The sequence below is a fragment of the Macaca mulatta genome, chromosome 9 (assembly GCF_049350105.2).
Source record: "Macaca mulatta isolate MMU2019108-1 chromosome 9, T2T-MMU8v2.0, whole genome shotgun sequence".
Classification (NCBI taxonomy): Eukaryota; Metazoa; Chordata; class Mammalia; order Primates; family Cercopithecidae; genus Macaca; species Macaca mulatta.
The window spans coordinates 8674063-8687945 of NC_133414.1; the positions used below are offsets into that span (position 1 = coordinate 8674063).

General features: G+C 47.1%; 1 protein-coding gene across 6 annotated transcripts in view; it reads right to left on the bottom strand.

The window, feature by feature from the left end:
- Window positions 1-217: 217 nt before the first annotated feature.
- SFMBT2 (Scm like with four mbt domains 2) overlaps window positions 218-13883 on the bottom strand; it is a 250410-nt gene continuing 236744 nt past the window's right edge. For all 6 annotated transcript variants that reach the window (XM_077945707.1, XM_028825950.2, XM_028825951.2 and 3 more), the window contains 3 exons: window positions 13482-13745; window positions 12537-12665; window positions 218-5504 (listed from right to left, as the gene is read on the bottom strand). In XM_077945707.1, coding sequence (XP_077801833.1) covers window positions 5364-5504; window positions 12537-12665; window positions 13482-13745 — 534 coding nt within the window. In that variant the 3' untranslated portion in view covers window positions 218-5363. The remainder of the gene's footprint in view (window positions 5505-12536; window positions 12666-13481; window positions 13746-13883) is intronic.

A 13883-nucleotide genomic window follows, 5' to 3' on the forward strand; every position in this document is an offset into this window, starting at 1 on the left:
TAAACACAAGTTCCTTGACCAGAAAGTTCCATTCTGGAGCTAGGAGGTGACTCTGAGAGGTCACACAGGACTTTGAGAGTCGTGGTCGTTAACAACCTAGAAATAAGGCTTTAGTGCGTGGCAAAAACAAAACAAAAAATTCCCACCAAAATAACTAATGCAGACGCTAAAGATAACATTGAATAACCTTCAACACAAAGACCGAAACACCACCATAGAATTTATTTTTGCTTTATTAACAATGTGGCTTACAATTATTTTTCAAGTAAAAAGGGTTTTTTTTTTCATTTAGAATAAAAATTAAAATATAACTCTGATATAGATTTTCATTTATTTACATGAAAACATATATACAGAATACAATCTTACAGCAAACCAAAAGCATGCCCTTCGTCCTGCAAATTTCAAAAGTAACGACACCAATTTTTCCCTTTTACGCACCAAAAACATACACAAGATAGGAATCCAATTTCAATACAAACTATTCAAACTAGAATGCAAAACAGTGAAAGGGCTTTCAACATTCACGACGAGGGATAGTTGATGTTTCCAGAGATCATGCTGGCTCCTGTTTTGAGCAAGTGAGATGATTATTTTTTCTGTCATTTAAAAAAATTTGCCTCAAATTTTTCATCCTAAGGTGATTTTTAGCCAACGATTGTCCTAGAAGTTTCCTTTTTTCGTCAGCACATCTCTTCAGCCACACAAAAAGCACTGCTCTGCCTTGGTTAGGCAGCACGACCGTCATACTCACCAGGCCAAATTCCCATTATTTGGTGCCAACCATACAGAAGAATTACAGCCCCTTCCTCAAACAATATGGAATCGTTTGAGTTGTTATTTATCATTGAAACTAGAGAGGTTTTCAACCAAAATTCAAGGCAGTACTCTATGTCAGCAATTACAACTTTCAGGTAAATTACATGGGTCAAAAGTAGCACAATTTGATTTTATCATAGTATGTTTGGGGTATCTGCAAACCATTCTAGTGATAAGAGCTATAAGAACTGGTCAACTTAAGAATTCAACCACGTGAAAGGGACTAATTTCCAAAAGACTCGTAAACAGAAAAGGGCAATAAACAAAAGAACTACTGAATTATAATAGTTGCCAATACAGATTTCCTTTGCTATTTAATTATTGCACCAACGAGATATGGGCAGTATGGATATCTCGCTAACAATTTCTTCCTTAAAGTACAGGTTTCTTAATTGACTATGTTTCCTTTCAAATAATTGCACACGTGATCACAGCTTTCTAAAGACAGAAGAGAGAGGAAGTGGAGCCTTGATTCGCCATCTTAATCCAAAAGCAGCAAAGATGCTCAAACCACAACAAAGATTTTTAACACTACTGCTTTTTTTTTAGTTCTATATACAGAAATAAATATAAATGGGTGTTCTATAAAATAAGTATGAAAACCCCTAGTGCTTCTAAAACTAAGCGGGGACAGCTCTTAGAAAGGGGTGTTTGGCATAAGATAGAGGGCAAATCTCAGAACTTGCCATATACAACACTAAAAATTCTGTGAGATAAATTCGACACCCATCTTCAAAGGGCTGATCAAAATCAACCTCCTACAGAGGGCAGTAAAGGTCGCAGGGGCAGTGTTCAAGGCGTGGATCATTTTAACGTACTGAGGAACAAACCAAAACAAACACAGGAAATCATCTTTTGAATCTGATCAAATAAGGTAGGATAACCCAGAAGCCGTGCAGCTCAAATACTGTGTCTGACCCAAACTTGGATCAAATGACTCTAATTTTGAAAGTGATGGATGAGTCCCCCACACTATGAAGCTCTGTGGTGAAGTTCACTGGCTTTTGCTTTTGTTTTGAAAGGCGAAGAAGTTCTGTAATGCCAGTAGTACCCTGTTCTTTTTCTACGTTGTTAGGTTTGTGTTTTTGTGGACAGGATATTTTTTCAACATAGTACAAATGCAGTCAAGAAGTGAGGAGCTGAAACAAGCTCCGTGAGTTTAGGGTGAGACTGAGCAATGGGCTGTCGTGATTCAAGTTGAGGTGACGTCTCTTTCTCAGGGTTTTCAAACAGCGCAGACTGCAGGGTCCGCCGGGCCAGTTCCAGGAAGTTCCAAGTGGTGTGATGCCCACAGGACGTGGGCGCACTAAGGAGAGGACTTTGGTCCCAAAGGATCATCCGAGAGAGATGGAGAAGAAACAGTACCATCAAGGCAAGGAATGCGGGGCATCACTTCTTGGTGTTTAGACCATGACACTGTTGGCCTAGGGGCTATGGTGGCATCAGGGCACACATGTCAAATCCACTTTTTCTGCCAAAAGCAACAAGGACACACACAGAAAAATGCTCCATGAAATTGGCCCTATCTTTAAGACAGACGCTGGTGAGAGGTGAATCCTACAGAGCAATGAAAACACATTACAATTCTGTAATTGCTGCTGACGTGAAGTCCACCCGTCACGACGGAAATCCCCGGAGAATCCAAGCTCTGAAGGACACTGGCAACAGCTGGAGGAAAAGCACCTCCTTGGTCCTAAAATCTTTCTGGGCTCTCCTCAAGGACCGGAGAGATGGCATAGAGACAACTTTCATGGTGACGCCAGGCCGTGCCCTCTTGTGCAGTGGTCACAGCCATCTCCTCCCTGGCACGCGCACACAGAGTGCTCACCCATGGTGACCGCGACTGCACAGAGAAACACTGAAGTTAAACTGTCAGGGTGAAGGATATGGACAGTCCTGGGCACTTGGCTTCATGGGAAGCAAACACTTTCCCCTGTGACAGTGGCCGTATCCTTCCTGGGCTCCTGGCGGGCCACAAATTCCAGCTCCCTGGGTGGGCTCCAGAGAGCTCCTGGAGGATCTCCTCCCTCCAACGCAGCACCTCCTCCTCCGTGCCACCACTGAAGAGGGAGACAGAAGGTGACATTCGTGCTGCAAGTCCTTGTTCTGTTGCGGCCACCACATTCCCTCATCGTCGTCTCAAATACAACAGAAACAACTCAGCTTGAAAAGGCCACAGTGAAGGATCATCAAGGAGTCAGCGCGGGGAAAATGCCAAAGATCTGGAAATGGATGCCCTTTCCAGTCGTTTGACAGAGTTTCACTCCACGAGACTTGAGCGTTTAAGGCCAAAAGCATGTGGCTGAGAAGGCAGGGGTGGAAAACCGCGGAAAGGTCAAAACTGGAGCTTAAAGGAGAGATGCCCAGGGCAAGCCAGCCACGGATCCCAGAGACATTTCTGTCGGGGCACAAGTGACACACTCCTCCCATCTGAGGTCCCCGGGCAGATGCATCAGCCAAACTCTAAAACTTGATTCTAGAAAGCGACTGCAGGGGAGACCAAAACGCCTCATCCATAAAATATGTGTTTTCCATTCTCCTCTGTAACCATTAGAGTGTGAAGAAGGGTGAGCTTGAGCAATCACAGTTTCCAAAATCCCACCAAGAATCGTATCTGGAAATGTCACAGAAATGCAAGCAGCTCGTCAGCCCACCGCAGAATTTTACTGGAACTGTGGACACTCTAGTCCAAGGGACAAGCTCAAGGTAGTTATGGTGAAAAAGCAGGAAGGGTGCGAAGCCTCTGCTTCCAGTGTCTGCTCAGGAACTGCGGCAGGGTTTGGTTTCCTTGCATACGTTTAAAAAGGCATCTTGGCAGCCACCACAGAGGAACACTGTAGTCCACTGGGTCTGAGTGGAGATACGGAGTCGCTCGTGAGGATATGGAGATGGCTTCTGGTCCAAGAGGCCAGCCAACTCTTGCAGCCACAGCTTTGTCTGTACGTGACCTGGCGGATTTAACACAACTGCCCAAGAAATTCCACAAGCAAACTCAAAGCCAGAAAGAGCTGCAGGAATGGCAGGGTCAGAACTGGGACCAGACCCTTCTTTTTCTTTCTTTTTCTCATTGTTGGCTGATCTGGATCTTTCTTTCCGGCATGAGCGGGATGAACGCCAGCGGGAGACAGCGTGCTCACCACTGCGCCCTCAGTGTCCACACCTGTCGCTTCACAGGAACTGAGGTCCAGAGTGATAAGAAGTCACCCAAGATCTCAGAGTTAGTTCTCAGCAAAACCAGGGTGCCAAGTGGCTGCCTCCAGATTCAAGGCTCATGCTGCACTGTCCCTGGTGCATATGCAGCCAGCTGGGGCAGAACGAGACAGAAGGGACCCTCAGAGGGACTCCTGCTCAGTGACCTGCTGCAATGATCCTTCTAAGCGGATGTAGCTGGTTCATGAAACGCTTCCCCCACATCTCTTTACCTTCCTGCTCTCTGAAACTTAAGCTTTTCCTTTGATATATAATCCAACATTTGCCTAAAAGTCTCACTCCCTGATCCAACTACAATTAAACTACAACACTGGAGATAGTTGAGGTCTAGAAAAGACTGGGTAGAGTGTGTCTCTACAGATATTCTAGGCTTCAATCAAAAACCATCCAGTCGGGCCAGGGCGTGGTGGCTCACACCTGCAATCCCAGCATGTTGGGAGGCCAAGGCGGGCAGATCACTTGAGATCGGGAGTTCAAGACCAGCCTGACCAACATGGTGAAACCCCGTCTCTACTAAAAATATAAAAATTAGCTGGGCATGGTGGTGGGCACCTGCAATCCCAGCTACTTGGGAGGCTGAGGCAGGAGAATCACTTGAACCCGGGAGACAGAGGTTGCAGTGAGCTGAGATCGCGCCACTGCACTCCAGCCTGGGTGACAGAGCGAGACTGTGTCTCAGAAAACACAACAAAACCAACCAACCAACCATCCAGTTGCACGGAGATGCCTGCAGGCCTTCCTTCACTCCCCGTATTCCTAAAAGGCACCTCAAACAGAGGACAGAGCTTTAGCACATCTTTTTATAAGGACGTCGCTGCCAGCTGCATGGCAGAAAGGAGCTGCCACCAAGATGAAACCGCAGGTGCCACTCAACCAGGGTCACACGCCTATCCACAGGAAACTGCATGTATAAATGTGCCCGTGTGATTACAGGAAACACGACGGCACGGGGTGAGGTTTCTTCCTTGGCGACATTCTTCTTTTACAAAGAATGCAGGCCTCACTTTAGGAAACCCTGCTCCAAGGGAGCTGCCGGTTTGGGGCGGGAGAAAGGCAAAATGTGGGCGAACCAAGAAGCTGGCCCACGTCCGGCAGGGTCTGACGCGTGACTTTAACTGGCACTCCCCAGAAGCCACTGCTGCTGTGCTTCGCTGTGCTTTGCAAACACGGAAACAGCTCACACGCCAGCAGAGGCAGGAGATCCTGGGCTTCTGGTTTTCTGGTGATACTTAGTGTCTGTACCATTTAACATATCCCGGAAAATCAAAGTTTCAGTCCTGGAAACCTTTACCAACACTGCATCCCACATCACGGGCCACCTCCCGAGGGCCGACTCAGTTGGCATACTGGGCGTAGAAAGCCACTTTGACTCTCTCGATCTGGTGGCATAACTTGATGGCGGGCCCCAGCTTCAGCTCCATGCACTCCTGCACCGTCGGAAGGGTCAGAAGCAGGAGTGCTTGGCCGTCAATGTCCTGCAGAAAAAGAAAGGCAGGTTAGAGACGGGGCAGTGTGCACCCGGGTACGTAGATGCATCTCGGCAGGCTCCATCCCGGGGCCAAACCTGACAAGAGGATGCTCTTGTTTCATTCAGTTCAGGGGATTGTTGGTAGAGATACCAATCCGGCTGGATGCCTGTCTAATCTTTGTGTTACTAAAATCTTTTTGCAGCTAGGCACAGTGGCTCACACCTATAATTCCAGCACTTTGGGAGGCTGAGGCTGGAGGATCGCTTGAGACCAGGAGTTTGAGACAAGCCTGGGTAATCCAGTGAGAGATGGTCTCTACAAAAAATTTAAAAATTAGCTGGGCAGGGTGGTGCAAACCTGTGATGTCAACTACTCAGAGGCCGAGGGGGGAGGATCACCTGAGCCCAGGAGTTTGAGGTTGCAGTGAGCTGTGATCACACCGCTGCCCTCCAGCCTGGGCAACATAGCAGGAGCCTCTCTAAACAACAACAACAACAACAACACAAAACCAACAATACAAATACAAGAGCGTTTGGCTAAGGGCATTCTAGCTACTCTGAAATTCACATACCTACTCTGTTGGGTAGAAAGAGCTGGAACAGGAGGGTTGCTGCAGGAATTGCTTCCCAAGCTTACTGTCCCTTGCTGGGAGGGCAACTCACCCTCCACCCCAGGCAAGGCCAGGTCCTCCCTGAGCTATGCTGAGACTTCATCTGAGCACTAAGCAAAGGAATCTCTACCAAAAGACAAGGCTCCCTCACCTCCCTGCCAAGGTCTGGCATTTCACCATCAGGATGGGTGAGAAGACGCTCAAGACAGATATGCCAATGACAGCACAGTTTTCCATATAGGAAAATACACACACACACACACACACACACACACTATTTACAGACACACACTGCCCAGAGCGAGGTGTTGCTTGTACACAGACCTGTTGCCCCACTGTGTCCTGCTCAGCCTTTCTCTACCTACACACAGGGCAGGAAGACACTGATTCAATGAATGTTCAGTTGAATTTGCTACAGGAGGAAGTATCCAGAGACCCACTCCAAAGCTCTAAGACCCTTCCACTGGACATCTCTGTCTCTTCAGCAGCTTGCTTCATATAGTAATCTGGTTCATTTACACAGATGTCATTTGACTGGACTTCTGCGTTTAACCGCAGTCCTCCTTCCTGTTTACCAAGACGAGCTCAATAGTCCAGAGGGAGTCACTGAGGCTCTAAGAGACTGCAGGCCCCGGGCAATGATGAAGATCAGTGGTACCATGAGAGCATTAAGTGAGCTCCACAAACTGGAATTTCTGCCACTTGCAGAAGAATTACGCCCAGTGCTGCCATAAGCCACAAGGACATTAATAGCCAAGCAAAAGCGTAAGAACATACGTCTCCAACAACACCTGTCGGTGACTTTCGCACAGGCGGCTTATTTTCTTAAACTAATGGTTTATTTAGCTGTCTTGAAAATATCTAAAGCAAAAAGTCAAAGTGTGTATAAATGGTAGCCTTGAGCAGACTAATCTTCTAAGCAAGCGTAATTCATCATCTGATCAGATTCAAAAGACTAATGTTAAGAGCAGGAATAATTTATCTTCTGATCAGATTCAAAAGCAACAATATTCCCTAATAAGTATTGCAGCAATAAAAATGAAACATTAACTTTAAAAGTATCAATGTGAGTGTCATTTTTTATTTTTAAATTACAGATGAGCGCTAGCTACGATGTAAGCAACGTGAAGCCATGCTCAACCAAGACTCAAAGGTGACCTTATCAAACCACAAAGTAAACAGATCTGTCTTGTATACATACTGAAAGCAGGAGATAAACTATAGAAAACTGTCACTATATTTTCATGCTATGTTTACATCATTTTTCCCTTTCTCTAGAGCGCTCATACATGTTATTTTACTTTCTTTTCAGATGCTACAGAAAAGGCTGATTGCAGCTGGGGGGATTTGGGAGTACTGTGAAACAGTGTTTGGCTCTAGATCACGAAGAAACCAGGGGGACCTCTGGCCTGGGGCCTGCAGGCCAGTTCCACTTTCAGAGCCAAATCCACATACAGTACATCAAAACAGACCAAGAGGGCACAGGCGTAGGGACTCACAGTCTTCTAGGTACCATGGGCCTCATAAAAACACATTTTAAGTAGGCAGAGGGCTGATGTTCTATTCTGTGGGTGTCATTAAACCATGCACAGGTGGCTCAACCATTACGTTCAATGACATCCACAGAACAGGATAGAATAGAAATAGAACTTATTTTACTTTCCCAGGAAGTTTACTTTCCTGGTGAAAATTAATGCCCAGAAAAGCTAGCCAATCTAACTATGATCACACAGCAAGTTAGAGATGGTGTTGGAATGAGAACTGTAGTTTTCAGACATTAAACTTTGAAGGGAAAACTGTAGCTCAGTCTTTAACATCTTACTTGGGCATGATGGTGATTCAATCACCACCGAATATCAGCACTAAAATATTCATGTAACTCTTTCTCTACAGAAAATTTCAGCGAAGGTGGCCGATGCATGTATCATATTTAAGTGCAGTTGCGCACACTCATTTATTTCCTTGTCAATGTTTATTGAGCATCTACTAAGTGGCAGGCACTTGGCTGGCCTCTGGGGAATGTCACAGTGAACAAAGGAAAGGTTCCCTCTCTGGGCACCCCATGAATCTGAAGGATGGCAGACAAGTCAACAGACTATTAGGATACAGGGATATTAACATATGGATGCAGAGCTAAGGTCTCAAACAGGACAGGCAACCAAGTCAGTCTTACAGGGGTGTTGAAAGGGCTTCGAACTGAGACTTCAGGGACCAATAAGAACTATTAAGGCCAAGAGGGACTGAAAGAATGAACACAGCTAGTTCCCTGGAACGTAGAATTCCAGGAAATTGGGGAGACACCAAAGGTAAAATCATGACGAGCCCAGAAAGCCACTTTATCTGGAAGACTATTTTTTCTTTCAAGGATTATTTAGATAACAGCATACTTCACAGGTTCCTACATAACTGAGAGCTGCTGGCAGATCACTTTTAATGTTAAACAAAGAATTCTCATAAATGGACTAATTGTAAAGAAATGAAATATGATGAGATATACGACATGCTTAGCACAGGGCAAAATTAAATCGATTTTGATAGAGCATTCAGGTGAGGATTTGGTAGTTCCTAATGGAGGTATTCAGGTCTAGAGAAGTAGAGAAAGGACAGCTTAATCTGGACTAAGCCTATAAACTATCCTGAAATTTTTTCATTAATGTCAATTGATCACTTGAGCCGTCTGCTTATTGCACTGTCTCTGACTGATGGAAGCCAAATGAATAGGTAAAATTTTATTTAGTTTTGTGTGTTCTTTAGTTATAGATGAGTGGATTTTTACTGTATAATGTACAGGTTTGCAGCATTAAATTATGGAGTATAGATTTTTAAGCAGTTGCCATAACATTTCAGAAATAAAAGGCACAGATGCTGGTAATGGGGAGTTTATAATTTTTGCAAATGCTCCTGGTGATTATAATAATCTCTGCATTTACAACGTTCAGAGCATGCGTACACATAGCAATGACCATGCTGTGCACAGGCATCTCATTCACATGCCAGTGAATAAAGTCTCTGGGTTCCTTCTAGCTCATTTAAAATCTCAGACAATGCCTGCAGTGACCTACTGGAGGCCTCATCAAATCAGAGCTGGAGTATCTGGGCTAAATGACGATGAACAAATTAGTAAAAGTTAGTAATTAAAGGTCTGATAGGACAGAAAGAGACTCAAGTGCCCATGTACTTCAGACAGCCCAGTAGGCAATGACTTTTTATTCCAACAGGTGAACTTGCCTAGTGTGAAATGTGAAATTACACAGGAATGAGATGACAATAATGAAAGTCTATTTTTCTCTCTCGTAAGAGAAACAAGTAGGGATGAAGGGCAAGGCTTTTACTGATATTAGAAGGGCAACAGGACAAAACTCTGTCTCTACTAAAAATACAAAAATTAGCCAGGCATGGTGGCGGGTGCCTGTAATTTCAGCTATTCAGGAGGTTGAGGCAGGAAAATCGCTTGAACCCGGGAGGCACAGGTTGCAGCGAGCTGAGATTGCGCCATTGCACTCCAGCCTGGACAACAAGAGTAAAACTCCATCTCAAAAAAAAAAAAAAAGCAACTTGGAGAGCAACTTGATTCTACAAGGGAGACAGTGTTGGCAGTGTTCCATTTCCTAGAAGGCTTAGCTTAGGGAAGGCATGAAACTTTTCTCTGGTGTTCTCAACTGGGCTTAGGAATACCAGAAAGGAAGACTCAATACTTTAGGCTTTTCCCCAAACCAGCTTTGTTTCACTTTCTTGCTTATTACTGAGAACTTGTACACAGTGTAGACAGACACAGGGGCTAGTGACGTTTCAAGGTATAAGCCCTCATACCTAACCTGGAATCTAGAAATGAGAAATCTGCTCTTCATTCAGGCCTAACTAAACTTTTTTTTTTACTGTGAAAACTAAGCATTTGAGCCTAAAAATAAAACCAAAACATTAGAGTAATACAGAATGCCACACCTCACTATCAGAAGGCACCTCGCAGGGACTGAATCGGTGTATGCTGAATGCACACGGGGACCGACAGATACGCATCAGCGCAACCAAACCTGCGGGATCAGCGCTTGTCATGGATTTGAATACAACGCTCTTCTTGCTGCAGCACCACTGTCAATAAATACCAGACAGGCAAAGTGTGGCACTGGGCAACACTTTGCACAGGATTTCAATCTACTGCTTTCTTTTTTGTTTTCAAGACGGAGATATGGCTTATCAATAAGCCTCCGATCACCTAAGCCCTTGCATTTCTTACAACTGTCTTTCTTTCCTGTTTGTGTGTTATTTGAAGGGACAAGCTCATCAACCAGGTTCTTTAGGTCTAAGGAGGCCTCTCCCTGGTTGCTTTTCAGAGTTGTCCAGACAGGAAGGGTGGCCAATGTCAGAAGGTCAGGAGGCAACTCCTTCTGCCTTCAATCATTCGTCTTTTTTATTTATTTATTTTTTGCTTGCTTTTGAGATGGAGTCACTCTATTGCCCATGATGGAGTGCAGTGACACGATCTCGGCTCACTGCAACCTCTGCCTCCCAGGTTCAAGTAATTCTTCTGCCTCAGTCTCCCAAGTAGCTGGAATTACAGGCGCCCAACAGCACGCCCAGCTAATTTTTGTATTTATTTATTTATTTATTTATTTTTTAAGTAGAGACGGGGTTTCACCACGTTGGTCAGGCTGGTCTCGAACTCCTGACCTCAAGTGATCCGCCTATTTTGGCCTCCCAAAGTGTTGGAATTACAGGCATGAGCCACCATGCCCAGCCTAATCATTCTTTCAGCATGATCTTAGTGGATGTCTGCAGAAGGTTCTAGTGGTCATCAGTAGGATGAACTAATTCATCTCTTGGACTTCTTGGGACACAGGGGGAAGAACTTTGAATGACAATAACTACTCTCTTTGGGTGGCACTGGAGACCATTGTAATTTGCTTTCTTCGGTTCATTGCTGCATGAACTTGGGAGAAAAGCTGGGAAATTTCCTGGGTGCACGGGAAGTCACAGACCTTTTATGTTCTCAGATTTAATGTTTGAAATATCCTCTTTCTAGACTACTGGTTTGTATGATCTAAAAAGAGACTGAATAAACCTATCTTTAACTTATTACATGAAAAACAGTACTTTCTTTTTCAACATGAGGTCTTTGAACACAGATATTTATACCAGGACAACGCAAGAAACTTCAACAAAGTAAGCACAGAGCAGAGCAAGAGCCTGGAATTTTCTGCAAGGCCAGTGAGGCAAGATGCAAGGTGGTGTGTGTGCATCCTGTTTCCGTGGCAACTTGTTTCCGTATTAATTTAGGGATAATGTAAATAAAAACCCTCTCTTCTTCCTTAGGACACAGCATCATATATCTTATGTTTTAGTTAACTATACTCATTTCATCTGCTGGGCTACAGACTCCTTTAAAATAGAAATTCTATCGACCGTTATTGCGTTTGTCCATCACCATACCATCATCTTAAAAACATTTTATGTAGAAAGAAGTGAGGGAGATAGGAAAACAATGACGAAAGCAGCAGTCAGTATGACACACTGGCCAGCGGGCTTCCACTTTGGGCAGGCCAGGTGGATACACTGTTTCCTCCTTCTCCCACTAGGCCTAATGGGTAAGATCCACTGGCATTATATAGAAATCCACAAACAGAAGACTCTGGAAGGTGGAGAGAGGAGGGCAGACCGGCTAGGGGCCTGGGCTCCCAGCTGACAGCATGGTGCTGAGCTCTCTGGTTGTTTTGGTTGCTGTTTGTGTGTGAGCTTCATGCACCTAAGACTTGGAGCTGAAGAAACTGCAACCCAGATTTGCCAAAAGGCACTGACAGGAGGCTCAACCAAAGCCGGCTGTCTGCAGACAAAGGCCTGGCCAAGGGGTGGCCCAGCAAGACAAAAAACTGTGAGACAGCAACACCTCTGTGACAGCTGAACATCACAGGGAGGGCTGGCCAGGCCCCGCCGACAGCAGCCAAGGCGGAGGGAGCCGCCCTGACTTTCGGCCTGGCCAGGTGGCAACTGAGCACCTCATCCTACCACCGAGGTGGCATCTGAAAGGGCCAGGCAGGGAACTGGGCCTCTTACCCCGGCCTGGTGGTAAAGAGCCCCCACTGCAGGGTCGGTGGAGATGGCAGGGGGAGCGTGGACTCACACCCCTCACCTGGCAGCAACAGGCAGCTCCCGCCCCTGCTGGGTGGTGTCACCAGAGCCGGGAGAGTCACCCCTCTACCCCCACCGTGGCACTGGTGGGGCCAGTGAGGAGCAGGAATGAGGCTCCCTCTCTCTTTTCCCTGCCAGGCAGCTCTCAGCAGGGGCCTTGGAGGGAGCTGGGTCTCGCACACCTGCTGAGCAGTGCTGAGGAACCCCCGTGCAGGTGTCACGAGGAAGCCGGCTAAGACAGGAGGTTCCTTTCAGATCCAGAGTCTCAGCACATCAAACAATCCACATGCGGCAAGCCACCGTACCTGCTCCTGAAATATCTTGGCCAAGGGGGCACAGTCTGTCAGCTTAATGAACCTCACCACGTCGGTGACCGTCCACTCCAACGGGTTGCTCTCCAGAACCAGCCTCTCCTCCTCCTCTTGTTTCGTGTCCTGCAGAGAAAGGGTCGGAGGAGCTCAGCTGTGGCACAGTCAGCCGGCTGGGTCCTCTCCAGCACTCTCCAGGCTTCAGCCGCTCCTGGCCGGAAGCCACTGCCTCCCTTTGCTCCCTCACTGGGCACCTGAAAAAGCTGCACACCCTCTCAGTCCCTGGGCAAGTTCTTAGCTCAGTGATGATGCCCCTGCGATGACTCATGTGCCTTCAGAGGGAAGAAGGCAGGCACGGACAGTCGCTCTTGCATCCCTACTTCAGGAAACCTTGGGTCTGCTTCTGAATGAAGCACCTCTGATTAGAGAAAAGAGGAGAAATACAAGGGGCACGTCCAAGCAGACACGAGAGAGTGTCCCCCAGTGTTTCTGTCATGATGGCGCCAGTGGCCCTTTCTGCTGATCTCACACCACCCATGGGGCTAGGGGAGACCTGAAACACTGATTAAATATTGTCAAACATCACAGAGGTGTCCTGTGACACACGGCAGTCACAGGACATGCGGGGAAGGAATTTCTGGAAACCCAGAGTTCAAAGGAACCCAAGGACTGTGCCCACCTCCTGACAAGCACCCAGGTGGCACTAAAGCCATCCAGGGAAGAGGCACTGTCTCCGCCCTGGGCACTCCATTCCAATGCTGAAAGGCCCCTCCGCCCAGAGGTGAAGTGCCAGCCTTTGCTCCTGACTTGGGAACGAGCTAGAACAGCTGCTGCTGTTGGAGGTATTTTAAACGGGTTTCCCCACGTTGTGGCCCTGAGGTGTAACAGGTGTGCTTCTTCACACCCAGCGGGAAGCCCTCTGCCCCCACGCCCAGGAATCACCTCTGTCCCCTCGGGCTTGGCCGGCGGGCACTTCTCCCCTTCCTCTGCTGAGGAGACGGCCGGCGCCCTGCGGCCCCTTCGTGTCCTCTCTGCGGGCGGCCTGCGTGCGGGCTCTGAGCCGCTCCGCAGGGTGACGGCCCTCCGGGGCCGGGCCGAGGGCACCTCCGCCGACGAGGTGTCCGTCTGGTCATCCCGGAGCTCGGAGCCTGTCTCCTCACTGGCGGTGTCATCGTCCATGGCTTCAGCGTCCTCCTCTTCACTTTCCTGGGCCGAAGGAAAAGGCATTTAAGGGGCTGGTGGCAGGGGGGCCGGCAGCCGTGGCCTGGGCCCAGTGCAGACCACTTAGCAAGCCCTGTCCCAGGCAATCTCTGAAATGGAGCCAATGGTCCCACCCGCGGGCCC